This window comes from Hypoxylon trugodes (genome assembly GCF_022578975.1).
Source record: "Hypoxylon trugodes strain CBS 135444 unplaced genomic scaffold F4822scaffold_5, whole genome shotgun sequence".
Lineage (NCBI taxonomy): Eukaryota > Fungi > Ascomycota > Sordariomycetes > Xylariales > Hypoxylaceae > Hypoxylon > Hypoxylon trugodes.
The window spans coordinates 2,412,702-2,439,882 of record NW_026250020.1 but is presented as its reverse complement, the minus strand read 5'-3'; the positions used below and the strand labels follow the sequence as shown (position 1 = coordinate 2,439,882).

At 47.3% G+C, this 27,181-nt stretch overlaps 9 protein-coding genes across 9 annotated transcripts; 5 read left to right on the top strand and 4 right to left on the bottom strand.

Moving 5' to 3' along the window:
* The first annotated feature begins 102 nt into the window (after window positions 1-102).
* On the top strand, window positions 103-3,859 carry F4822DRAFT_404312 (replication factor RFC1 C terminal domain-containing protein). Its single transcript, XM_051458187.1, has 5 exons — window positions 103-429; window positions 480-534; window positions 594-638; window positions 692-3,334; window positions 3,388-3,859. Exons 1-5 carry the CDS (start codon window positions 327-329, stop codon window positions 3,713-3,715), a joined length of 3,174 nt encoding a protein of 1,057 aa, XP_051314667.1. The 5' UTR covers window positions 103-326; the 3' UTR covers window positions 3,716-3,859.
* Window positions 3,860-5,285: 1,426 nt separating this feature from the next.
* F4822DRAFT_429508 (uncharacterized protein) lies at window positions 5,286-7,267 on the top strand (the record flags this gene model as incomplete). The annotated part of the gene is made up of 4 exons (XM_051461113.1): window positions 5,286-5,404; window positions 5,486-5,768; window positions 5,820-6,140; window positions 6,248-7,267. 4 exons carry the CDS (start codon window positions 5,286-5,288, stop codon window positions 7,265-7,267), a joined length of 1,743 nt encoding a protein of 580 aa, XP_051314666.1.
* A 915-nt stretch (window positions 7,268-8,182) lies between these two features.
* On the bottom strand, window positions 8,183-10,156 carry F4822DRAFT_261508 (uncharacterized protein). Its single transcript, XM_051454581.1, has 2 exons — window positions 10,150-10,156; window positions 8,183-10,066 (listed from the first exon to the last, which is right to left on the bottom strand). Exon 2 carries the CDS (start codon window positions 9,746-9,748, stop codon window positions 8,369-8,371), a length of 1,380 nt encoding a protein of 459 aa, XP_051314665.1. The 5' UTR covers window positions 9,749-10,066; window positions 10,150-10,156; the 3' UTR covers window positions 8,183-8,368.
* Window positions 10,157-10,482: 326 nt separating this feature from the next.
* F4822DRAFT_429506 (GrpE-domain-containing protein) lies at window positions 10,483-11,285 on the bottom strand (the record flags this gene model as incomplete). Its single annotated transcript, XM_051461112.1, has 2 exons — window positions 10,483-10,923; window positions 10,983-11,285. 2 exons carry the CDS (start codon window positions 11,283-11,285, stop codon window positions 10,483-10,485), a joined length of 744 nt encoding a protein of 247 aa, XP_051314664.1.
* A 1,003-nt stretch (window positions 11,286-12,288) lies between these two features.
* Window positions 12,289-13,923, top strand: F4822DRAFT_261370 (insert subdomain of RNA polymerase alpha subunit). The gene is made up of 3 exons (XM_051454579.1): window positions 12,289-12,545; window positions 12,609-13,174; window positions 13,226-13,923. Exons 1-3 carry the CDS (start codon window positions 12,477-12,479, stop codon window positions 13,602-13,604), a joined length of 1,014 nt encoding a protein of 337 aa, XP_051314663.1. The 5' UTR covers window positions 12,289-12,476; the 3' UTR covers window positions 13,605-13,923.
* F4822DRAFT_404306 (mitochondrial carrier) lies at window positions 13,913-14,953 on the bottom strand. The gene has a single exon (XM_051458186.1). The coding sequence runs from the start codon at window positions 14,906-14,908 to the stop codon at window positions 14,243-14,245; it is 666 nt and encodes a 221-aa protein (XP_051314662.1). The 5' UTR covers window positions 14,909-14,953; the 3' UTR covers window positions 13,913-14,242.
* Window positions 14,954-15,842: 889 nt separating this feature from the next.
* F4822DRAFT_261408 (phenylalanyl-tRNA synthetase) lies at window positions 15,843-17,632 on the top strand. The gene is made up of 3 exons (XM_051454580.1): window positions 15,843-16,092; window positions 16,156-17,551; window positions 17,602-17,632. The coding sequence occupies exons 1-2, from the start codon at window positions 15,960-15,962 to the stop codon at window positions 17,508-17,510; spliced, it is 1,488 nt and encodes a 495-aa protein (XP_051314661.1). The 5' UTR covers window positions 15,843-15,959; the 3' UTR covers window positions 17,511-17,551; window positions 17,602-17,632.
* A 21-nt stretch (window positions 17,633-17,653) lies between these two features.
* On the bottom strand, window positions 17,654-18,956 carry F4822DRAFT_261362 (uncharacterized protein). Its single transcript, XM_051454578.1, has one exon. The coding sequence runs from the start codon at window positions 18,431-18,433 to the stop codon at window positions 17,798-17,800; it is 636 nt and encodes a 211-aa protein (XP_051314660.1). The 5' UTR covers window positions 18,434-18,956; the 3' UTR covers window positions 17,654-17,797.
* Window positions 18,957-19,977: 1,021 nt separating this feature from the next.
* On the top strand, window positions 19,978-26,294 carry F4822DRAFT_443674 (uncharacterized protein; the record flags this gene model as incomplete). The annotated part of the gene is made up of 9 exons (XM_051463135.1): window positions 19,978-20,096; window positions 20,152-20,551; window positions 20,611-22,538; window positions 22,589-23,188; window positions 23,292-23,716; window positions 23,848-23,990; window positions 24,054-24,344; window positions 24,451-24,660; window positions 24,738-26,294. The coding sequence occupies 9 exons, from the start codon at window positions 19,978-19,980 to the stop codon at window positions 26,292-26,294; spliced, it is 5,673 nt and encodes a 1,890-aa protein (XP_051314659.1).
* Window positions 26,295-27,181: the final 887 nt, after the last annotated feature.

The following is a 27,181-nucleotide window of genomic DNA, read 5'->3' as shown; positions in this document are numbered from 1 at the left end:
AGTCGCTAGTGGGATAGGTATTTGCTTAGGTACCCATCCGGGTACCTTCCCGCTTACAAACTTAGTACCTATGTACCTAGGTCTAGGGGTCTTTTAGCTGCCTGTAGTGGGGTCCTAGGCACCCATGACAGAAGGCCCGTGCACGCGCGAATCGAATCCATTAAGAGTCCCATATTAGTCTAGGGTGAGCGCGTCATTATTCGCGTCAAGAATTATCGTAGATCGTTTGACTTTAACTTTCTTGCGAGAGACGTCGACCTGTTTTAGTTGTCAATTAGACTTCGGCGTCTTCTCTATTTTACCAGAGTCCCTCAACGCTCGTTGAAATGCCGTCGGATATTCGCTCCTTTTTTGGAGCCAAAGGTGGCGCTGCGCCTACGAAACCAGCTTCAAAGAAAGCAGAAGACGACTCATCTAAAAGACGTACCGGTGCGTATTTTCTCCTATTATGTCATACCCACACTAACGATGCTTTTTAGAGGGACGAAAGGTTGTAGATGACAGTGATGAAGATGATGGCGATGTAGCTATTGAGTATGTAGAAAACCACTTTTCATGATAATCAATAGGCCAAAGCTAAAGTAGCTCCCAAGACCGAAGAAACCGACTACTAGATCTACCCCGAGGAAGAAGGCGACGTAGGTATACTACCACTGAAAAAGAATGGCTCTTTACTAATAATCAACATTAGCGAGGAGAAGGTCCAGGGAACTGCTACAACAGCAAGCGAATACTTTGCCTCGAACAAATCGAAGAAGAGCCAACCAGCCACAAAACCGGAGGCTAAGCCCCAGCCGAAACCTACAGCCGAAGTGCGGTCGAGTCCTCGAAATAAGAAGACTGCGGTGAAGGATGTTGTAGCCCCTAGCAAGAACGGTGATTCCGCATCAAAAAAGCCACCACCTAGATTCAAGCGATATGACCCGGATGATGACGATGAGGCTTTCGTGGACGATGATGCAGATGCCGGTGATGATATCTTCGCTGCTGATGTAAAGAGCCGTAATAAAAGGAAGAACGATGACTATGCCGAGGAGGAAAGCGAGGAAGAATTCCTTCCCAAACCTAAAAGAATTGCTTCTCGTACTAAGCTGGCCGAGAAAGACGAGAAACCCGCCACATTGAAGCCCCCGAAGAGCATTACAGCTGCTACATCAGCAAAAAAGAGGAAGACACCTGATGCCGCATCTAGTGAAGAAGAGGAAGAGGAAGATGAGGAGCCTGTGTCTCGCAAGAAGCCGGCCGCAAAGAAACCGAGAGCCCCGAGAGCTAAGAAGCCAGATGAACCAGAAGATGCAAACATTCAAGCGATATTTGATGATATTCCTATGGTCAGACCGCCAACACCACCGGCTAAAGATCCAGACGCCAAATTCGATTGGAGGAAGGCAGCCGCGGGAGGAGGCAATTCTGGTGCGCCACCAAACCCTACTGCGGAACTACCCGAAGGAGAAGAAGATTGCCTTGCCGGTCTCACATTTGTTTTCACTGGTCAACTATCCACTATTGCACGAGAAGAAGCCCAGGCTTTGGTCAAGCGGTATGGTGGCAAGATCACAGGTGCACCAAGTAGTAAAACCAACTATGTGGTATTAGGCGAAGATGCCGGACCTAGCAAGCTTGCCAAAATTCGTCAGCATGGTATCAAGACTATTAACGAAGAGGGATTGTTCGAACTCATTCGTCGTCTTCCGGCCGGCGGTGGGGGTGGCAAAGGGGCCGAGAAGATTCGCGAGAAGCGAAAGTTGGAGGAAGAGAAGGCGAGAGAACAAGCAGCCGAGATGGAACGAGAGGAGAAAGCTCGAAAAACGGAAGCAGAAAAGGCACGAAAAGCTGCTGCTGCTGCGCGTGGTGCCAATGGCCCTTCTCAAACCCCATCTGCGCCGCTTTCTCAATTATGGACAGTGAAGTATGCACCAACCCAGCCAAGTCATATTTGCGGAAATAAAGCAGCAGTCGAGAAAATCCAGAACTGGCTACGAAATTGGACCAAGTCACGTAAATACAACTTCCAGAAACGAGGGGCGGATGGCATGGGTGGGGCTCGAGCTATCATCGTTTCCGGTCCCCCCGGTATTGGCAAGACAACAGCCGCACACTTAGCTGCTAAGCTCGAAGGATACGACGTTATAGAGAGCAATGCCAGCGACACAAGAAGCAAAAAACTTGTGGAATCTGGGGTAAGCGAGGTTATGAATAACACGTCCCTCAATGGCTACTTCGCAGAGGACGGAAAGAAGGTAGACGAGGGGAAAAAGAAAATAGTACTCGTCATGGACGAGGTAGATGGAATGTCTGCCGGTGACCGCGGTGGTGTCGGGGCCCTCGCAAAATTCTGCAAAAAGACGGAAGTTCCTCTTATACTAATCTGCAACGAGCGAAAGCTGCCCAAGATGAAGCCGTTCGACTTCGTTACATTTGACATCAAATTCCAACGGCCGACAGTTGATCAAATTCGCTCGCGGATGATGACTGTCTGTCACCGAGAGGGAATGAAGTTGTCTCCACAAGTACTCGATGCCTTGATCGAAGGTAGTAATAGAGATATCCGACAGATTATCAACATGTTGTCAACAGTCAAGCTTGACCAGTCCTCTATGGATTACAGCCAGAGCAAGGATATGTCGAAAGCCTGGGAGAAATCGATCGTGCTGAAACCTTGGGATATCTGCCAGAAAATGCTTGGCGGCGGCCTCTTTTCTCAAGCGAGCAAGGCAACTCTCAACGACAAAATTGAGCTATATTTCAACGACCACGAATTCAGCTACCTGATGATACAAGAGAACTACCTACGAACCAAACCAGCCGTCCTAAACCAGAACCAGTACAACAAGCGAGAAGCGAACCTCAAGGCTCTGGAAATGGTCGATAAGGCAGCAGAGAGCATTAGTGATGGCGACTTGGTAGATCGAATGATTCATGGCCCACAACAACATTGGGGATTGATGCCCACTCACGCAGTGTTTAGCACAGTCAGACCAGCTAGCTTTGTAGCCGGCCAAATGATAGGATCCAACTTCACCTCCTGGCTGGGCAACAATAGCAAGTACGGAAAATTAGGAAGATACATCCGCGAGATCCATTCGCACATGCGACTCAAATCCTCTGGTGACCACCATGAGATCCGTCAGCAATACCTACCAGTGCTTTGGACACGACTCATCAAGCGACTTGCTGATGAAGGCAAAGAGTCTGTTGAAGAAGTCATCGAGCTTTTGGACAGTTATTTCCTCACCAGGGAAGATTTTGATTTTATTAAGGAGCTGGGTGTCGGTCCTCAAGACGAAGAGCAAGTGAACATTGACACTCAGACTAAGTCTACTTTCACTCGACTGTAAGTGGTATTTATGTGAGAAAAAAACCCGATCTCGAGGCTAACGCGTCTAGGTACAACTCAATGTCGCATCCGATTCCCTTTATGAAGTCCAGCAGTGTTGTTGCTCCCAAGAAAGCTGCGAAGGATAAACCAGATCTCGAAGAGGCAATAGACGAGGAGGATGACGAACCAGAAGTTGTCGAGGCTGCCGAAGTTGCTGATGAAGATGAGGATGTTGATATTGAGAAGGATAAATATATCAAAAGGCCAAAGGCTAAAAGTGGAAAGAAGGGCGCGAAGAAGGCTGCTAAAGTTGAGGACGATGACGAAGATGTAAAGCCAGCAGCGAAAGGACGCAAGGGTAAAGCTGGGGCAGCTAAAGGCAAGGCAAAGAAGTGAGAAACCCGTCATATCTAACTACGCTTTATTTGTATGACTAGAGCTTGTGTTGCTTTGGTGTACATATTTTACTAGGCACAGGGCGAGTAATCTACAGTGAAGAATGAAGATGACAATAACGATAATAGATATATTCATCTAGAATATTGATTTGAGGGAGGAGTGATCAAGACTCTTCCTGTATGTCTACTTATCCTACCCGCATTGGTGTTGATATCTTGAATAGGCGTTCTTCTAACCGGCGTTTGTTATAGACTTGCGGAAGTACCTACCCATCCACTTAGTAGGTACTTGCTATATCTAAATCATCCATTCCACCATGTAGAGGTGTTCCTGCCTCTACTATCGTTCCGTACCCTAGGTAGGTAGTTGCCTTTATTCGTACGCAGAACAAGCCACTAATCGGCGTCCTTGTCTTCACCTACGGCACCGTTCGACCAGTAAGATAATTATGCGTTCCTGCCTAAACTATTGTTACAAGGTCGCTATTGAGAATTTAGGGTCCGTGAACTAGGGCCCGCCGTGAGTGTTTAGTACCTGCCTGTTTACACTCTTTTCCCACCCACTCGGCGACTTGAATTCACTCTACAATTTTCTTCCACTAAATATCAATCACATCCTGTATTGCTTTTCTTTTTCGCCGAAAATAAATCTCTTACTGTCCTTTTCCTCCATCCCCCACATCATCGCCGCATTGTTTTGCTCAATCCTGTACAGCATATTTTCTGTTTTCACCTCTACATAACACGCCGGTAATTATATTCCTATGACCGCCGTCTGGCTTCTAATGCTTAGATATTCACCATGTCATCCCATCGCCTAAGCCAGGTATGTATGAATCTATTATTTTCAATGCGACCAAGCTACCTTGGTCTTCTTTCTTCTCTACACCTTTGGCACATCTCCAACCACCACATCCCTCCATCCATCAGTACAGTAGTAAGGTACTATCAAATAAACGATACGATGCGAACACTTCGTAATTCTTTCTCGTGAATTTTCCCATCTACATATTGACTCAAATACCCTCTACTCCAATTGCTCTTATACTTGCATCAACATCTAAATATTTGAGCCTTGAGAGTTCTTGTTACTCAAAATACCCTTGACTTTATCATACCTACAGGCATCATAAGTCCCATTTTCATTTATTAATCGTTCCTTTTGGGTCTAGGCGAATATGGATTCTTTCAATAATCCGCCCCGAGCGGATGGTATCCCCAATGTCGATTCGCAGGCGCTTGATAATACATCCTCCATGGATGTCAACTACAACAAGGAAATTTCCCTTGTAGATCCCCGTAAGTCCATAATTCAATTACAAGCGAAAATATGGAATATCTAATTCGAAGTAGGCACTGCCCTGGTTGACAAGCATAATTCCTGGATGCAAGGCTTGGATGACGTCGACTATCAATATGACCAGGCAGTTGTATCTACTGGGGAGTCGTCCAAGAACCGCGGCTAGAATCCGCCTATTATTAGCGGACGATTCTCCGGCTGTTCTCACGCTGAATGTCGAGTAGAGAAGCAAACTTTGACTCATTCTATGATGCAGGCCTATGCTGCAATGCGTGGTCCCTCTATGGACGAGTTCTCTGATCCCCTTTTCGACTGGATTCAGGCTCGCCACGACGTGGACGTTGGAGTCAAGCCATACGAGCCTACGGATCCCAAGGATGTTTCAAGGTATGCTATCCGCTCTCACCCATACTTCATTCGTTTTTCAAACTATCATATATATAGTAGGCTAATGAGTATATCGACTAGACTGCTTGAAAAGATGGACCACGCTCTTCGTTCTGATAACATGGGAGGCGATAGTCCCACTGATGCCGTGTACGAAATTCCTCGACCGGCCATTCACCACCTTGGAACTCCGGGCAAACCCCTTCTGGCCTTGGATGTCCCTGATCCCATGTCTTACTCGAATGAAGACCCGGACGATGATGAGGGAGGGCTTCCCAGTGTGCGTATCTCGCCTTGTACGTTCCTAGCCTGGGCCGAAGGATGTAAGCGTTGGGATCACGAGTTCATTAAGGATCCCTCTGGTGTAAGTTGTTATTTCTCCCTCTCCACATTCGTCATCTACTAAAATGAGCAGCTTCTGGTCCATACTGCGCGATGCCGTCCTCAGGATCCTATCGCCCGTGACAAGGACCATTACCCTGCCTATCTAAAGGGCGCACAGAGCCAGGTCGACAAAAACACTGGCGAAGAGTTCTCGCCATTCTACAATGTGCCTCAAAACCCGTCCTTGATTTGGTCTCCTCCCGGTGTTGCCGACGATGCCTACGCTCCAGCGACATTCCTACGTGGGTACAACCTCATGCTTCCCCTTGATGGTAAGAAGCGCTTAGACCGTGTCTATGGTAGACAGTCTAGTAGTGTCCCAGCCGCTGGCACTAACGAGCACTATGGCAATGTAAGTTCACCTCGTCATCTTGTAAACCTACTTTTCCACCAATTTCCTTTCCTACTGTCTACTAGGAATATGGATTTCCGTTCAAGCCATAGCTAACTTTCCAATAGACCGAAGTAGATGAGGCTGTCGTATGTATGGATGACGAACTGCCCAATGGAATGACCATAAAGGAGTTCGTAGAGGCTCGGGAAGATTCCATCAAATTCGAAGAAGCCAAGGTTGCTGGAAACCAGGCGGCTATCAATGCACAGGAAGCTACAATTAAGGAGCTCACCCAAGAGCGCGACCAGTTGCGCACGCTCTACATCCCGCTCCTGCATCATCGACGTGCCGAGCGCATACTCCATCTCCAGACGGACCAGCAGTCAGCCAAGGAGTCCCGCATCCGCGCACACGTCTCGGCTCATGTGCGCGAAACCCAGGTCCGCCTAGACAATGTTTATGTGCGCCACGCCGAAGTCAAAGCCCGCCGAGAGCAGAACGCGCGCGCTATTGAGCGCCTGCAGATAGAGATTGATGAAGAATGTCTCCTTGTCGGGAAGACCAGTCCAAAAGGCATCTACAATGAGATCGAGGCCTTGTCCTCTCCGGTGCCGAGCCTGAAGAGCACGAATGAAGATGGAAATCTGGATGGTATTGGGCAGGCACATGGTGGCGGTTTGGATGAACCCGGCTACCTCAGGGAGCACCAAAAGCCTTCGAAAATTCAAGCTACCGGCCCTGAGCGTGAAGCCGAAACTCACAAGCGATGGGAGCAGCGCACCGGCCAGAGATTCCGTCATCATCCGGGATGTATATGCATCCAGCGAGTGGCGCCCTTGTATGTCGATCCACACCCACCGTCAGTACCCACCAGCCCCGAAGAAGAGCTAGAACCTGAGATCGACGTCGAGAGCGTTCATGAATCCGAGAATATCGACTTTGATGACCCCAATGCCAAGTACAAACTGGACAGGGATTTCTACGGCGATGACGACGACTATGAGGTCGAGGAAGAGGACGAGTTTACCGACTACGAGGGTGACGGCATCAACAGAAACGGTCAAAGAGGCAAGGGAAAGACAGTCGCCTTTGCGCCTACAAACCGATTCGGTTCCAACAGCTGGACTACGGAGGAAGAGTATTAAACTTGCTCCTCAGATCACTTCCTACTTAGGTAGTGATGCCCTACCCATAGCTTCGCATACTTCACTCCATATTTTTCGGCATTTTCGATTTTGCCCTTTGTTCGGATACTCCGCCTGGGCTACTATGAGTATCACGACTTGGTTTCCCACTTCTGAATTTCGACATTAGTTGTTCTAAGCAAGACGCTTTGGCAGTACTTGGGTGATAAGTACTGGGCATACGATTGTTTTGAGAGTCAGGATCACACGAACTCCGTCTGGATTCATTTACGCGGAACATACCGCGGTAACACGATCTTCGGGTTGGTCATCGGAGATCGAAAAATACGCATACTGTTGTGTTACCCCTTTACGCATGCAACCACACGCTTTCAATTTCTCCAACCCAGCTTCCCTGTACAGGGATATCCTCGCATGGAACAAAATTCATAAAAAGAAAAACAATCAGTCGCTGGAGATATACGATTGCTTTTTTTGCCGATCGTTATGAGGTCTATCGTCTTCACCCCATCCCATTCGTGTGAGTTGTGTTGGGGTGTGAAAGAAAAGAAAATTAGAAAAAAAAATTGTATGATAGTATTTCTCGTTGGGCCATAGGCTTCGACAATTGTACTAATTAATGTCAATTTCCTTCAATCCCCTACCCCTATTTATGCTTACATAAGTGAACATGTGAACCGTGGTAAGACGATTGAATATCATCACAAAAATACTGGTAGGAAAATCCATCAAAATGGCAATAGAGAATCGGGACAGACTTAGTTACCAGAATGCTACTCACAAATCTCCCGGAATACGGAGAAAAAGGCGCCACATCACAACATGGGTTTTTTTCTTTTACAAGTGTACATCAAGTATAAGTAGAGAAACAATATCCGCAAATCCCAAATGCCCGCATGGATGATCCCTAACACAAACAACAAATTCGCCGGTCTCGTTGGCCTATAGAAACCTGAACAGGATGCAAAATCCGGACTTCGGAGTTATATAGACAAATAGTAACTCCGAATCTCCGCCCGAGATTACAGAAGCATCGTCCCTAAGCCCTGAAATCGAATCGACAAGACGTAGCACAAAACGCCACTCTCTCAAACCCCGCACTCACCAGCGTCCGCGGTTCTCTGCCTCGTACTCGCTCTCATTATAACTCTCCCACTCATTCTTCAGGGTCTGCGCATCAATCCCACTTCGCGTGCCCTGTCCAGGAGCCCTATCGCCGGTGAACTTAATGCCCCCCATGTAATCAATCTCACCCTCAATCCGGCCGTCTCCGAGGAAGCGGATCTCGCCGGTGTGTTGGTCTCCGTATATAATCGGACCCTCGTCCTCGCGTCCGCGCCAGCGGAACTGTAGACTCTCAAGTGAGGACTGCCAAGGGCGTTGCGGGAGGCGCAGGACACCGGTGATTACGCCGAAGTCGAAACGGCCTAGAAGTTCGGTGCCGCTGAGGGTTAAGACGAGCGAGAAGCTGTCGTAGTCCCATTGCTCGGCTACGTAGGGGCAGTCCATATGGTAGCGACCGTTGAGTAGACCTAGGGGACGTAAGTTGCGTGAGTGCATGGTGAAGTCGTTGTCGCTGTCGTCGTGGCTGGGGTACTCGCTGTACGGGGGAGGCGGGCCTCGGTCTTCGTTCGAGTCGGAGTCGATGACGTGGTAGTGCGTGCCGGGGCTGCTGGAGGGACCTGGAATTCGACCGCGAGCTGAGAATGCGCCGCTTCGGCGCGCGGTTTGTTTGGGACGAGACGGCGCGGGGCTGGATGCGGGGATCCTAGGTGCTGCTCGGCCAGGTCCCTGATGAAGACCACCGCGACGAGCTGTCTGCTTCGGGCGGGTTGGAGAAACGAGGGACGAAGACGGGATAGTATCAAGCTTCTGATTAGTAGGTGTCTTCAAGGCCGCTTTAAGCGGCATCATCTTGGCAGTCTTGGGCTTTGGGGTGGCTTTGGCCTTAGGCTCAGCGGCTTTCTTCGGAGATTTGGTGGGGGTTGAAGGTTTTGCAGTCGTAGCTGTGGTCTTTGCCTTCTTCTTGGCGTTACCGGCTGAGACGGTGATGTTTACATCGCCAACGTTAACAGTCAAATCAACATAAGAAGCCTCGGCCTTGCGCTTGGTGGACTTGGTAGTAGTAGTAGCAGCAGGGGCTGAAAGGGCCTTCTTGGCGTCGCGTTCGTTCTTGGTCCATTCTCTCTTTAGGTCTGACTCGAGTTGCTTGATGTGGGTGGGAATTGATAGCTTTCCTCCGTTGACGGCATCGTAAAGACGCATACGAGCTACTGCTTTGGTCTTGGAAGGCTGAAGACCGTAATGGATGAGTTGAGCCTCAAACCAATGAGCGGGGTGATCCTTCTCATTGCCGGACTTGAAATGGTCCTTGAGCTCCGCTACTGTGGCGCGCCGGTGCCGATTGTGACCGCTCGCTTCGGCGAAGAGGTCCCCGGCGTAGGCGAATCCATCTCTGGTAACAGCCGGAGCTAGCGACATGATTGCGCGAGGTTTCCGTTCAATGGATTAATTGATGATCTCGAATTGCAGGATGAGATTAGAGGAAATGTTGGTGTCGAGAGTAAAATTCAGGCTACCATTTGCTTCGAGCCCGATTGGATTGGTAAAGAGGTACCGACCCCGAATCCGACCGGGTCTATGTTGGTTGGGTTCATGCAAGTCTGAACCTTCAAGTCCAATGACTGAGTACCAGAGAAATTATAAGTACCTAGGTAAATTTGCAAACCTTTGTCAAGGTTAAATTTCAAGTTGCCTGGGCGTTTATTCGTAGGTATTTGTATTCTTCCAACAAATAACCTAAATAAACACAATCCACGTTGAACAATAGAATAACCTTTTTAAGCGCGCGAAATGATACACAATAGGCATTATTTGCGTACCTTGAATCCCAAATGACAAAGACGTTTAAAAGGAGGTACTTATTCATTAAATTGCAGGCCTCGGTGACCTGATGAAGTCCAAACCCGCTCTACGCAATATGACATCCCTTAGACCCCATCTAGATCGAGAAGCTGCTTGATTTTTAACAGCCATGCCATGCCATGCATGTATACTAAGACGTTAAATATTCGTCTCCGCCAGCCGCCTTTTTTTCATGAGAGGAGCATTTTTATATACATTACCCAACGCCGGCCCCATCGTCGTGGTGGTGGTGTACAAGGTCTTTTCGTAATATACACAGATAAAAGTAATAATTTTTTCGTTAGCATCGTTTATTGGCTCTTGACCACGCCAACCTTGGCGGCACGGAGCACTCTTCCGTTCAATTTGAATCCTTTTTGCTGGACGTGGAAGACAGTGTTGTCCTCCTTATCGGGTATTGGCGTCATAAAGGTAGCCTCGTGCTCGTTGGGGTTGAATTTTTCGCCCTCGGGGTCGAACCGTTCCAAGCCGTGTTTCGCTAGAGTTTGGAGCATATTGGTTTCGGTCATCTTGACACCTTCGTAGAAATTCATCAGATCCTCGTTCTTGTTCTCCTCTGCTGTTGCCTTAATCTTCTCTTGGCCCATCGTTAGAGCTCTGTCGAGGTTGTCGACGCTATCAACTAAGTCCTTGGCGAACTTTTGAATAGCAAAATCGCGTGCCGCCTTCATCTCCCTTTGCGTTCGGTCTTGAAGGTTGCGGAAGTCAGCTACTGATCGAAGGTATTTGTCCTACAAGAGTTGTTAGACTTCTAGCTCGATCTATGTTGCGGCGCATTGGATGCCCCCACCTTCCAGTCAACGACTTCTTTTTCCTTGGTTTCTAGCTTTTTCTTTAATTCCGCCTCAGCGTCCGACGGCGCATTGACAGTCTCGCCATCTTTAGCTTCCACTTGTGAGGTTGGGCCTTCCCCTTCCTTCTTCGCTGCGGATTCTGTTTGGTCGCTATACCATCTTGTGCTTGTGGGGAGTCCGGATCGTAGGGAATTTAAAGGCGCTGGGGAGAATTGCGATCGTATTATGGGTCGTTGTGCAATTGTCCTTGAGCTCGATGAAATGGCTCTGGATGATCTGGAAAGGGCTTGTTTTAACATATTGACGGGTATGAGGAATGAAGAATGAAGAATGTGAGGGAGAAAATTGAGGGATCGCATGAGAGTGCTAACGAATATTTAGATTCAATGATGGAGGCAATAGCTTGTGCAAATAAATTTTTGGCCTACGGAAGTAGCTCTGGGCGGGCTTGCCCCATTAGCCGCACCGTGCCACTTATCCGATAGACGGCACTAAACGGCCCCTGTCAAGTGACAAAAGTCGGTGGCATGGTGGGGCAAACATGTTTCTGCCGTGCTTCACCGCTCTAGAGTTGATTTAAATATTTGAGATTCGTGCTCCGGTCCCTGAGATCTATTTCTTTTCTTCTTCAGCTCTCTTTGCCTTTTGGCTTAGATCAAGTGTAGTATCTGTTCTTTTCAGTTTAATCTCTGGAAGAGTCACATAGTGGCTCAATCTCTGATTATTCTAATTTTTATAAAAAGGGGGTGTATCCTCTGGGCTTGCCCATGATCATTCTCAATGTGTCCCTGGTATTACACTGCCTCCAGGTGATGCGAAATTTTCATTGCTATCTCTAGCTTGTCTAGGGTTGCGAAGATGATTGGTGCGTCGCATTGGAGATGCATGATCTACTCGGGTTGATTTGGGAATGATTAAGGGTATAATTCATTCGACTGATTGGTTTAGATACCCAGGTACCTGACACATTGAGAATCTGGCTTTGTGCTTAAAGCTCTATTTTCTGCGTAGTAACCCACCTACAGCCTTTACTTTTCTGATATGTGCATGCCTGCAAGCGTAGTTCGCACATACGTCATCCTGACATTCCCAGGATTTGTTTTGCAAGTATAAAAGTACCCATGTAGCTTTTTTGATTTGCGGACCATTTCAGCCTTGCATACCGTGCGCTTAAGCTCAGGTACCTTCTTTAGCGTGCTTGACGCTAAAAGGCTTCACGCTTTGCCTCTTTTGGTATAGCGCACCGCCTGTTGTGCGCAGTAAGGAAATATTAGAAATCTTTCAGCCTCGGAAATTTACCAATGCCTCCATCACTCTTTCAACATTTCCCATTGAAGGTTGAAGAGACGAAACAATCCTTTCAACAACACGATCGCGCTGCCATTTCCGACGGAATACGGCATCTACACCGCAATATCTCTTTTTATTTAGTTCATATCGTTCTTGATTTTTAACATCATCAGAGCTGGTCGTGCTCACCCGTCGCAACAATGGATTATGACACAATGATGGACACAGACTTGAGGGATGAGTTGGGCCCTAAGATACAGGTGTCAGCTGTAGGCGATCTCCATCGTACCATTGTCTTATACTTTGGATCTTTCTGATGATTTTTTTCGCAGGCGGATAACTACCACGTCGATTTTGAGCTTAGCAATGTTGACCTGTCCCTCGCGAACTCCATCCGTCGCGTCATGCACGCCGAAGTTCCTACCGTCGCGATCGATCTCGTCGAGATTGAAGAGAACACCTCTGTCCTAGCCGACGAATTCATCTCCCACCGACTAGGATTGATTCCCCTGGACTCAAGCGAAATCGACCAACTTAATTACTCCCGAGATTGCGATTGCGACCAAAACTGCGGCCGATGCAGTGTCACTTTAACACTCCACGCTAAATGCACCACAGACGAGGTTATGAAGGTTTACGCGCGTGACCTCATAGTTGGTATTGACCGACCTACTTCGCAGATTGGCAACCCCGTCATCACGGATCCGGAGCGGCTTGGTTCTCTTATCTGCAAGCTTCGTAAGGGTCAAGAGCTGAAGCTCACCTGTATTGCGAAGAAGGGCATTGCCAAGGAGCATGCTAAATGGTCTCCGACTGCCGCTATTGGCTTCGAGTATGACCCTCACAATCGTTTGCACCATTTAGATCTTTGGTACGAACAAGATGCTGCGTCTGAATGGTTAGTCTTGTAGTTCTTGTTCCTTTTTGAAAGCGAATTAACTGTCGGTAGGCCTAAGTCGAAGTACGCTGAACTGGAAGAGCCGCCTGCCGAGGGTGAGCCGTTCGACTACGACGCTGAACCAAACCGATTTTACTTCGAGGTTGAGGGTATTGGCAATATTCAGTCGGACACCATCATCTTGGAGGGCGTGAAGGAGCTACAACGCAAGCTGGCCGGTCTTATCCATGGTCTCGGAGAAAGCGAGGGAATGAATGGTGATTATGGGGGCGGCCGCAGCCCCGATCCGATTGATGGAGGAGCCGGATACTTGGATGGTGGTTATAGTACACCTTACGGTAACACCGGAGGTGCTAGTACTTGGGGCGGCGGAGCGACAGCCTATGGAACCACACCCTATGGCAACTCGGGTTCGAACGGCTGGAGTTAAACGTTTTCTTGCTGAAAGAACCCATCGCATAAGAGCCTTAGCGTTTTGGCCTTCTTTTAGAGGTGGTTCAGGAGTTGTACGATGCGAAAGAGTCGTCCCGTAGAAAAAGCAGGAGGGTTTGGTTTACTCAAGATAGGTTTTCTTGAGCTGCATTGTTCAGGAGTTCAGGGTACCTCACAATAGGGGATGAGGACATTGCATTTTCACGAGTAATTTGTGCCCCTCTAATCAAATACATGCATGCGTTTTAAAAAGGTCAACCGAAGGATTTCATCAGGCAGTTTATTCGTAAGCAAAATAAAGCGCTATACCCTATCTCGCCATCGTCTAGCTAAAAGTGCGACATGCCGCCCCAACGCCTGTGGTAATGCGGAAATTCAATAATTCCAAACGCCGTCATTCTTTCTGGTATAAACTTCTAGATCCATGCCCCCTTTCTATAAGGTCTGCTGTATCGAGTATCGTCTTTATGTAGTTGTAGGTATATGTATATGCAGGCGAACTTAATCTTCGATTCCCTTGAATCGTCTATAAACCTTGCGGTGTGCTTCTAGGAATAGGAATGTACATATCGTTTGCCTATATTTCGCAATTAGTCATCGGGAAAAGGGGATATTCTTAGTAAGCCGGATAAAAACTTACGGTCCCAATCTCAAAAAGGCTGGCACCCATCCCTTAAACATCCACTTTATGCCCTCCTTGGCATAGATCTCGCTTAGTAGGTGAGCAATACCTTGCTGGTGGCTGGTACTCATTACCCGGCTCTTGATAACATCCACCGGGGAACATATCGTAGTAGCCACAAAACCAGCGAGTAGAGAACTAGCAAAGTGGGTTGTTGTAGTATCACCCAGAGGAGTGTAGGTCATGAGCCATGCCTTGAAGGTGTCGTAGGAGGCAAGTTGACTGGCGTTCATGAGTGCGGCGCGAGTACTGTTGGGCCATACACCTCGAAACCAACTACGCACACCCTCCTCTCGCAGCATGCGAAACATGCCGTCCAGACCATGCTTATAGTGGCGGCGTTGGGCCTCCGGTAGGGCAGCGTCCTGCTGCATGCGAACGTTGGTCACATCGGCAGCATTACCGGATATACCACCGAGGAATCCCGAGAACGTCGATAGCCCGATAAGTAGTGGGAGCGAGGGTTTCGAGCCGTCGGCAGTGGCCCGCCTCTTCAATTCTTCGTATACACCGAAACGAACCGTTGAGTACGTCATCTGTCGGAGCAGGGACGCCGATAAGCCATTGTAAAGTCCGAGAACACCTTGCGATCGCACGATATGCATAAAGGTACCGCTCATATTCTTCGGCGCATCGCCGGATCGTAGTTGGAGCCGTACTTTGACTACACCGATACGTCATCCGTTAGTGGGTTTGGCTCGGTCTAACTCGTTTTCGTAGGGCTGAACAGATGGGCAAAAATTTCGTACATACCGAGATCGAGCGGATGCGTCACACATGCAGCGAAGCTGCTTGCGCTACCTCCGAACCAGAAGGGATAAGATATCCTCTCGTGTGGTAAGGATTTCTTTTTCTTCTCTAGAAGCTTAGGCTTGGCAGCAGCGGCGGCGGTGACCGGCGGCTCATTGGAGGTGGATCGGGGTGTAGTAACGGATTCCATTTTGTCTTAGGAATACTACTACACTAAAGGGGGGCGTAACTCGGAGAATGAGTGGACAGAAAGCACCATCCCTATGTCCTGCTTACTGTTGTCGCCGTGCCTATATTCGTAGAAAAAAATCTGAGAAAACCAGAGTAATAGTAAGAAATTTAACGATATAGTCACCTACCAAATGAAGCGAGCCCAAGCCATAAAGAATGGTGCAATTGATATATTACCTAGCTCGGAGAAAAAGTTGGCGGCTAACAAACAAGACGGGATTTGATGCAGTCATCCAAAAATCCAACGAGAAAGCGAAAAGAAATAAGTCGGTCGACTCACAGCGCTTCGGCTGAACCGGTAATTGTTTTTTCTCGGACGGCGGTTTTTCGCCCGAGAAAAAACTGGAGATGGTTTTTTTTAACATAGCCTCACGGTTGGTCGAGCGAGTAGCATCGAATTTGTTTGGTAGTTTGTACCCAGGTACATATGGTTCGATCTTCATGCAGCCTAACATCAGCTAAACATCAGGGTTACTTCCGCCGCATGGTTCCAGAGACTTGACCTAATAGGGTGTAGCTCATTGGTTACACTGGATGTGGTAGGTACCCAATACACATCGTTCCTGCCGATCTGGGTAAGGTTGCGGATTTTCTCGGATTTTTCTGGGATTCAATTCTGCAAGAGCCTCAAAGCTTTAGCTTAAGCTTAAGCAGCAACAAACATCATCCTGAAGCCACCTCTCATGCGCAATGATGTGGACGAGTAGGCTTACCATATCGTGTCTTCGAATAAGAAGAACAAACCCCTCAATTGTTAACGGAGTGAATGGCTGCGCTTCCCCTCTTTTAGTACGAATAAATCGTTGCGGGGTGGTGTCGGGAGGTGCGTCTAATTGGCTATGAAGTGCCAGAAACCACAGCTGTTCTAATTTATCTGTGCTGCTAGCCACCCCAGCTCTGCAACACCGAGCAAATTCAACCTCCACAACGATCAATGGCACTTCGTACAAGACAGATTCCTGGTTCAATGTACCTCAGAATATCATCGATCAAGTCCCCCGCCGATTACATCTACAAAAAGACCATCCCGTATATATAACCCGACAGATCATCGAGTCCGTATTTCCAGCGCCTACCTACAAGTATCACAATGATTTCAATCCTGTCGTCACCACACACCAGAACTTCGACTCTCTCGGATTCCCAAAAGATCACCCTGGACGAGCGAAAACGGATACGTATTACGTGAACAGCGAGACGTTACTACGAACACACACAAGCGCCCATCAAGCGGACGTATTCCGAGCGAACCTCAGCGATGGCTACCTGATCAGCGCCGACGTCTACCGCCGCGATGAAATCGACAGGAGCCATTACCCCATATTCCACCAGATGGAGGGTGCGCGGTCGTGGGACCGCGCCAAGGTACCCAATGGAGACGTCGCCGCGGCTGTCTGGTCGGACCTAGAAAAACTCCCGAGCCACAATATCCAGGTGCAGGACCCTGACCCCCCTTTCCACGACGAGAGGAATCCTCGGCAGACGGACCACCACTCGCCGGCAGAGGCAGAAGCTATAGCTGCCCATCTAAAAAGATCGCTCGAGCTTATGGTTGTCGAGATATTCACCCGTGCCAAGGCGGCTGCTATAAGGGCTGATCCTAACTTTGTGGATGAGCCGCTTCAGGTTAGATGGGTTGAGGCGTACTTCCCCTTCACGAGTCCCTCGTGGGAACTTGAAGTATACTATAGCGGAGGCTGGCTTGAAGTACTTGGCTGCGGCGTGGTCAAGCAGGACCTATACATCAACGCTGGTGTACCAAACCAGTTAGGCTGGGCTTTTGGCATTGGCCTGGAAAGGATCGCCATGCTGCTCTTCCAGATCCCAGATATCCGCTTGTTCTGGTCGCAAGATGAACGCTTCCTAAACCAATTTAGGGGCGTGTCGGATGACCTGAATTCGCTAAAGCGTTTTGCACCCTTCTCCAAATACCCCATCTGCTCTAAGGATGTGTCGTTCTGGTTGAAGTCGTCGTCTGCTGCTGGGGGTAATACTAAGGCCAACGTACATGACTTTCATGAGAATGATTTTATGGAGATCGTGCGCAGCGTGGCTGGTGATGTGGTTGAGGATGTCAAGTTACAGGATGAGTTCACGCACCCGAAGACCGGTAGGAAGAGCATATGCTACAGAATCAACTACCGTAGTCTTGAGCGGACGTTGACTAACACCGAGACGAATGATCTTCATAACAAGGTCACTCGCGCCCTTGTTGAGAAACTAGGTGTGGAAATTCGGTAATAATGCGGTGAAACCCGCAATTGACCCGGAGCATAGAAAAGGTTGGAGAGATAAAACTGCCCCATGACATGGTATGAAACTAATGGCACAGGCTCTCAAAATGGGTCTTTAAGAATGGTAAAAGTTGCATATATTCGAAATAGTGTAAGTCTATTGGATGGGAAACTAAAAATATACCCAATTACCACACCATCTTATCCGAGCCTCTCAGAGATGATAACTGGTCCAAGTGATATATAAGGTCTCTTGGTCTTTGCTCCGAGAATTGCGCTTACTAACAGCGAATATCAGTGCTTATTGTTCTCCCACATATCAGCAACAGCATTGATATAGATGCTCTCATATTTACTGATGTGGTTACAGTGAGGGGTCTCTTCAAACATGAACTCTTTAACCTCCCAGTTCTTCGGGCGTGCTTGTTCCGCGTGCGACAAGACATCCCTCCAATCGATCATTTTATCGGCCTTAGATGCGACATAGCAAATTCTCTTACTATCGATGAGCTTCTCATCCAAAATTGATTTTCGCCAATAGTCTTCGGGGGCCTCATATCGGCCCATGGCGATTGATATATAAAGGGGGGATATGAGAACGTGTATAACCGCGGAGGAAATCAGATTAACCGGAAAGCGGGCCGGGAAGGAATACATGAAAGCTCGACGCGTTTTCATGTAGGAAGCCCCGGTCGGAACACTGTCGCAAATCAATCCGACCAAAGGCAAAGGTTTCCCGAGTCTCCGCTCGAGGACGCGGAGTAAGTTTGTCGCCGAGTTGATTCCGCCGTTCGACATCATGTGGAATAGTATCCGGGGCTTAGTACCCGGATTTCCGCTTTCGGATCCGCCGCACTCGTCTAGGACCTGGCAGACTACGTGCTCGGCTGGCTTCATGGCGCTTTCTTGGGTCGAGTATGGGCTGATCATGCTCGCTACATAGGACTTAAGGAGGAGAATCCTTGCGTTGGGAGCGATTTTGAGGTAGATCTCGGCGTATTTGGCGATGTGCTTGTCGGCGGCGCCTAGCCATGGGCATAGCACGATTAGCTGCCCGGCCTCGGGCTTTGGTGGGATGTGAAGAAGGATGTTTGGGTCGAGACTCGTGAATCCTTCGAGAGCTATGATGAGTTTGTAGCCGTTTTGAGGGATTACCTTCGGTAGTTTATATATAGAATTTAAAAGCTGACTAAAGTAATGAGAATATATCGGAATTCAGCAGCTCGGGATCCAATGAGTTAAGTCTGAGACAGGCCACATGGGAGAAGAGATAAGTCTAGGGCACAGAAATGTTTACATTTTCGCTGCGAGGGTTGACGTAAGGGATGAATTGAAGATGGTGTAGAATCACTAACCACCCAGGTAGTCAATGAAGTTGACTAGGTACCTATTTATTGACAAACTCTAAACAAATAAATATTCTACTATTCAGCCTAGTTATTCAAAATAGCGATCTCATTAAGCTACCTATATATGCCTTATAAGTTGACTTAATGTGGTTGTGTAGACTAAATCGGTGCATAGTAGAACACTGTACATACATACCTAGGTATCTAGGTACATATATAGCACAGTTACATAGGTACCTAACCTACCTGAGTACCTATGTAGGTACTGACCAAATAAGACTATGTGATAGATGGGCAGAGATGGGCAGGTACGACTCATTACCGTTATCGGCACACTATATCAAGTATTTAAACCCTTGAGCTTTTACACCTTTACACCTAAAAAATACAACATCTTCTACTCGAAACTTTTCTCCACCGTTATCGGAGCACTGTGACAAGTGTTTAAATCTGAACCCTACCTCATCAATTACTCCAACTTTTTCTATAATAGACCCTAAAATCGCCCTTCTGCCTAAGTACCTAGATATCTAAGTACATGTACATATATAATACGTACCGAGTATAAAGTGTATTGAATACGACAAAAGGTCAGCCAGCAAGCAGTGAAAACCTCCTTGACTAACTCACGGCGACCAGTAAGAAAACAACTATCGAGCGAGTCCAGGTATTAGAACCTACGCCTCATTTATAACTACCTGGGCGGATAATTCTGCCTAACGTACACGAGTCTGTACTCTAGTCTCATACATTCTATTCCCTTGCCTCATAGGTCCATAATCCGTATCACAATATATCTTCAATTAAAATGGAAATCAGACAGGAATCTCTTCATAATGAAATTATGTCATTGGGCGGAATATGGAAAACATAAAAGCCAAAGGTTGGGAGGTCAGGAGGTATAGCCCCCCAAACATAGCCATCCCATAGCAGTATATCTAACTAAGTCAGGACGATAACTCTTGAACACGCTATTCATAATTTCGCAACCCGGCAATGTGTCTCTTCGTTGCAAAGCCACATCTTCGCCCCTCCCCCCCCTTTCTTGGTAGTAGGAGAGAGATATCTTTTACTTAAGCAACCGCAAGGTGTCATACTAGAACAGGTACTGCTAGTGGCCCAGGGATGTCGTCCAACTCGGGTGTAGAACGCGAGGCCAAGTCCCTAGTCGAGAAGATCAGGCGTCAACACAGCCTCGAAGGCCATGACGAGCTCGCTATTCAAGTTCAAGAATTGCTCCATCTGTAGGTACCCAATTTGTTTTGAAAGCAGTGGGTTCGATGTTCATGCTGCAGACAGAATCGCATCTGAATTATACAATGTTTCGAATGACTACGACGAAAATGAACTAGTCGAGAAACTGAAAACATTTGACCCTGCACTACTCGTATTCTTGAAAAAAATACAAAGGGTGACGGTGCGAGTACTTATAGGGCCGGAGCAATCCTATGAAGAGAATTTACAGAAGATGACCACATGTGAAAATGGGAATTTGCTCACGATTCTTACCACAAGGAACAGTCAGATGCAATATCTCACAATCGGGTATCAAGTTCATGACTTTCCTATAGAGCCTAGGCGACCATTGCCACATTATTCAATAGAACTTGCTTTCCCTCTCACGGATCTCCCTAAGCAACCCCAGCCAAGCAGCCATAATGTTTATGCAACGTTGCCTATCAACGATTACGGTCTAAGGGTATGCAATCTTCCAATCCATCTCACATAGGCGATGGAAATTAAGCTAATTAAGTCTAGTTCCTGGTGAATGCAGACTTTCTGCTGACGGCGAATCGGTCGCACATTGATGTTTCACTCCCTTGGAACCAGACACTTCGGGATGGCCTAGCCCACGCGTTCGTTCAAGCAATTGACAATTTCAACGGAGGCTCATTCAAATATTATTGGCCTCACTTCATCCCAAATAGTGATGTAACATCCTTCTTTCAACCTTCTAGCCATTCAATTTTACGACATCTACGCCAGAGGAATGTCGTAGAGTCATCGGCTGGGACACTATGCACACCAGGAAGGCTATTTTACACCAAATACGTGGACGATGATGGTCGCCCATTCACCCATAACGAGAAAACAGAGAATAAATATTTGTCGCCAAGCTATCCGTCATGGACAATCCATCCCCTTTTGAGCCTGGGTGTCCGCGAATTGACCGACGAGTTGTTCTTAGAGGATCTCGAATCTATGATTTCCGCATCCCCGGCAAGTTTTCATGATAAGCCTTCAGTATGGCATGCCAAACTCGCCAAAGCTCTCCTTTCCCTTATAGATCGCCATATAGATGACATAAGCGGGTGGGAGAGAATATTGTTACTTCCTATCGTCCCTCTTTTGGGTGGGGGTTGGGCAGCCCCAAACTCACATCCGGTCTTCTTCTCTAAAAAGTTCAACGCCACACGTTTCCCTGTCAGCACTGTTTTCAAAGTGGTCGACCCGGAAGCTGCAGCACAGCCCCATCGTCGTATGCTGTTTGAGAGGCTTTCCATCTCAGAAGTTGACACACCCGCAATGTGTCGTCATATTGCTGATACACATGCATCATCATCGTTCAGACCTAATGAGTTGAGTCAAGAGGAACTTATTTCGCATGCTAAATTCTTATTCGAAGCCTCGTGGCTACCGCCGGACGGCACCGAGGTGGATTTGTGGTTTACTACGTCTGATGGCGGTCGGTGCAAGGGGTCCCACCTATATATCCGAGGGGACTTTTCGAAAACATCGTCGGCAACCAGAGTTTATGATAAATTAAGTGAGAAGTTCGCAGTTATCCACGAAGATTACATTTTTACCCCAGACGTTGAGCTCCCGGGGTTCCGGGGCGACGATCTGACCCGGTATGCCGCACTCCAAATAACCCAAATAAATCCGCAACGGGCTCGCCCCAAGAATAATGGCTTTAGCGCGTGGCTACTTGAAGATATTGGAGATAAAGATATCGAACTACGTAGGGAGCTATGGACCTTCGATTGTAACCAAATCGAGGGATCGTCATTGGATGTCTACGGTGTGGATGATGGTTCCTCTTTTAAAGCCACGAAAACTTACCACCCTCATCTTCGAGTAATTGGAGACTACTTTTCTCAATCTTCCGCCCAGATTGGAAAAACTATGAAATCTTACCTCGTGAAGACACTACATCTATCGGACATCCCGCGATTAGTATCTTTCCGAGGTGGTTATTCAAAATATGTCTACCATCTGTCTGAAGAGTTCAAGTTCCTTCTCCAAGAATGCACCATTTCGGACATCATTGATCTTCTTCATTCCCACTGGAAGAGTTACTCGCCCTGGATTGAGCTAGATGTATCCACAACCCAGAACGAGGAAGCGGTACGTTCGAATGCGTCTCTTATCAGAGACATCGGGGCAAGTATTGTACAGACGGTTCATGGGTTTTCGCCTCTGTCTAAAACCGTCCTTCCGAAGCTCGATAGTAGGATCGACGAGCTTGAACTTCCGATTCCTTCTCTAGACATCTCAAACTCCGAGGACAAGACCCTACGCCGCAGACTAGCTTGTTTCGGTATCAAGGTAGAGAATGATGTATGGTATTATATTAGGTGTCTGGAATCGATCTGTCAAAACCAAGGCTCACCAGAATACGAAACTATTTCCTACATTTATGAACAAATTCAGTCTCGCTATGATAATCACGAGTCAGCAGTGGAGTGAGTATCAAAGTACTCCCAGTATCATGTATCGACTGACAACTTAAAAGCGATGCATTTAACAAGTGTCGGTTAATATATGATACGAACTCGAAGTCCTGGCTTAATGCCACAGAATGTGCACAGAGGAGGACAAATATCAGGAACATATATCCCACAAGCAAAGATCTCTTCCTTGGGATAATGGGTCACGGTGACCGCCGTGTCGGGGCCCTGGCCATAAAAGCGAGATCAATTAAGCAGTCGTCAACATTATCAGACATTTTAGGCATCTTCGCCGATATCAACGAGAGTTTAGGGGATACGAGTCCCTCGAAGGCTAGGAAGCTATTGAAAACGATCCGTAGTAAGGCGATCTTCCCGATCAGGGAGAAGCCAAACCACAATGGCTTCGACAAACTTTTGACCCGCAATGATTCTTGGTTCATCGCCGATCGGCCTGATCTAGCAAAAAGTTTCGATGGCAAAATTCCACTTCTAGCGTTGCACGCCCAAGACATTTCTACTTTGGAGCATTTTCTCGAAGCTTGGCAACTAAATTCTCTTAGGCTATCGAAACTCGCCACGATGAAATCGGAGTTATTAGGCGGTTTTGTAGTATCTCATCGAGAAACTGATTTCATCCGAAATCGTTCTGTTTTTCTACGAGTGTGAGTATTAAACCCATCCATAGTCTACTTAGGCTAGCCGATACCTTTTCCTATCCCAGTATGAATTTTCTAGCTCTTTTAACCAAGTTTATTCGTCATCTAGGCTGGTTCCCAAATCTAATCCCCATCACGACGCGATAAAGTATCAGTTAGAAAACGTAACCGTTATTAGAGTTAAACAAATTTCGCGAGCGTACGCATTCCAGTACAAAAATGAACCTGAGCATATTGGGAGTCCGGTTCCGGGTGAATTTGCCATTTCGCCAAAACAAGAACATGAGCTGAGGATATTCACAACTCAGAAGCGAAGCATTTCTCGACTAGCACCTCTCAAACTTGTGGATTTACTCGCAGCCCATTGCGGCATTAATGACCCTATAGCTCGGTGTCTTTTATCTATTGCGCTCAGCGACCCTGATATTGATCGAGTTCAAGCCCGTTTCGGAGTCGAAGGCTATCATATTAAGACAATATGTATATACCCCACTAGATTCCAACGTAGAAATACTAATTTTATAACTTCTTATCGTAAGTTTACAAGAGCAGAGGCACTAATCTTCGATCGGGGGACTTGCTCACGGTCCCTTCGGCTTTTGTTGATGATGAGATCGACTATGACCAACCCGACCAATCGACTCGTACTAGCTGACGCGATACAGATTCCGACAGATCTGTGCCGGTGATGCAAGTTGTAGACCTTCATATGAAGCAGCCAGAAGATCCTATACGCCCCTTAGGTGTGAGCTTTCGAGGACCCCAATTGGATCCATGCAGGCATCTCGAGTACCTTGGAGAGCATATGGTATTTGGATTTATGGGCCTTCAGGTATAGTATAACAACAAAGTACTAATTTATTTTACGTAGGGCTCTCTATTTTTTACGCACGTTATGGGGACAGCCTACAACCCGCTTCGCCATTGGACCAGTGACCTTCGGACCAGAGCCGGCCTGCCGCCTTTTGCTAACAAAGATGTATCACCGTTCACTATGAGAGATCCAGCCATATCAAAAGCTATGACACAGCATCTTATCAGCCTTGGTCACGAAAAACTAGCGCAATGGAATTGCAGTTTTCTGGTATATCATCTGGAAATTGCAGCCTCTGGTGGCGATAGAAACTCCTCTTTCGTTTGGAGCTCGTCCCAAATCAGGAGGGTAAGTGGGATTTCTTGCGTTTAGGATCCTCTCTCGCTATTTCAACAATTCTTTCTTCACCACAAGCCATATCATAATATGTGGGACATGCTGACCTCATATTCAGATACAAAGATTCCAGATTGCTAGATCTGTTCAATCCAAAATGCCTGCTTGCAGAACCTCGGAGGACGTATTAGTCCTCGTGCGAATTACGGGCATTTATACAAACCCGAGATTTTATTTCATTATTGATCCATGGGAACTCCTTATATTTAACCGTTTAGTCCTACAGGACGGGTTCAGGTTCGAAGCTTCCATTGACGATCCCCGGGAGGTAAGCAAGCCCTCGGAACCAAATGTCATTCGCTTAACATCAATATCAACAGCCGCAGTTTACTCACCTCTTTTTAGACTCAATTCTACCCTGGACAGGTATCGACCAGCCGATATCAACAATTATGGGCAGATGCGGAAAGAGTCGTAACAATGCCCAGGAAGGAACCTGTTACAAATAATCTAGTCAAATATAATCGCCCATATACTTACGGGTACATAGGCGCTAAGGAACTACGGTTACTCATACTATTCCCTGGCAAGAAGCACGACCCCCTTCAAGGAACTATTTTCACATGCCCTTGGACCGATCTCACGGAAGCCGGTCCGTATAGAACGCTTTCATATGAGTGGGGTCCAGACCAACAATCAAAACAGTATCTATCCACACATGAGGGTATTGTCACCTTAAGGGAAAGTTTGTACATTGCTCTTACGCACATACGCCAAGAGGAAAACCCCCTAATCCTCTGGATCGATGCTATTTGCTTCAACCAAGAGGAAGCAGCAGAAAAAGCACAACAAATCCTGCTTCTGCCAAAAATATTTCAAAACGCAGCACGGACTTTGGCATTTTTCGGCGCGGGCGAACGCTTCGATGAAGCCATTAAGACATTACTGCAGATCAAGGCTAAGGATTTATACGGGACCGACTATAGGAAGTGGCCAAAAAGCGTGCCCCCAATTGCTGCCCTCTGGGAAGACAGCCCCACACCACATTTGGACGATATGATTTGGATAAACATTAAGCACTCCTTCGATCACACGTGGTTTCGACGCGTGTGGATAGTACAGGAGGCAGTTGTTGCACCTACCGTTAGTATCGTATGTGGAAAGTGGATAGTTGACTGGAATGAAATCCACGCCGCCATGATGGTCGTACAGCGAGAAGTAACGCCTGAGGAGGATATTTCTAATTCTTGGGAGCCTTTTATGACTCTTTCAAATATGCGGGGGTGGGAAGCTCGCGGATCCCGCTGGAACTTAATGGCGCTTTTGAACACGTTTTCTTATGTCAATTCGACTCTGAAATGTGACCGTTTCTTTGCTTTTCTAGGTCTGGCTTCAGACGGAGATCGCGGGGCGTTTCGGCCAGATTATAGGCACGAAACTACCTTCAAAGAAATTGCTTGCAGGTTCGGGGAAGCCTTCGTTGACCAAGGTTATGGCTTGCAACTGCTCTATCGAGCCGGGCTGGGTCCACAAACTGAACCCCTTCCTTCTTGGCTTCCGGATTTAACAAAGCCAAAAATCAATGGCCTTACTGATCTTCGTGAACAAGGAGCTAAGTATAAAGCTTCGGCAGACCTACATGGTGATATACGATGCTTATCGCCGTATTTATTAACCGCACGGGGCTATCTCGTAGATGAGATCGAACAGATTAGCAGGTCGAATTCCGGAACCGTGAAGGCGCGCTTAAAATATTTCCAACAACTCGAATCGATGGTCGATGAAGTAGCTGAAAATTACCCCCCTGACCGCCGAGAGGGGTTGAAATGGAAGGTACCCATTGCTGGTGCAATGTATCCCAAGGTTGCTGTCTCGGGGGAAATTGATATTGTCGGGTCATACCAAGCGTTCCGACAACAGCTGAGGAAAGATGGATTCAAGAGAAAGAAAGACAAAAACTAAAGCAAGCTATATGACTCCCATTCGGCGAACGTCTCTGTTGGCGGGTATATAACTCGACACCAAAAATGCATGGGCTTTGCCTCGTTGCTTGATGATAATCTTTCAGGCTGGAGATTTGTGGTAACGAAGAGGAAGTTCTGCGGCATCGTGCCAGGCAATGCTAAAGTAGGCGATCTTGTGAGCATTATTCGTGGTGGTGATGTGCCATTCATCCTACAGAAGGGCAATGTGCAAAACCTCGAGCAGTCGTATCGGCTTATCGGGGGATGCTATGTCGATGGGATGATGCTTGGAGAGGCGTTGGGATTCAAAGATATAACAGAAAAAACAATCCAAATTTATTGATTTCCCAGTATACCTAGGTAATATCTATAGAAAGGCGATTGGGTCATGTTTTGTGGTCCTAGGTTAGATTATTATTAGATCGGGATGAAAGCCCTTATGACGTTTTGAAATGATAGTACCGATCTTGAGAGCCCGATTATGGATAGGTGCTACTTAATGAAATATTTAGATAGTTATTGTAAATGATTTAGATATACTCCGCCATGCAGGGGTTGACCATTACCTTCGAGCACATACTTTGGTAAGCTAAATGCCTTTCAGGCACCCACTGGAAAAATACCAACTGTTCACGTCAACTGTGAATGCTGTTTGCCGCCTTCGAAAGTACGGGAATGATCCTCAACTTACTACCCATGAGCTGTATATAATCTTACTATTTCCTCGAACTTCCTGAATTGCAATTATTCTCTTAAATACCTAGGTACCTTCATCCGTAATTATCTCAGCTTCTGATCGGAATTTTCTTTGTGACAAACCCACAAGCGTGAGCGCAAGCAGCGCAGGAACGAACGCCAGCAGGACCCACCAAATGAACGAGAAGA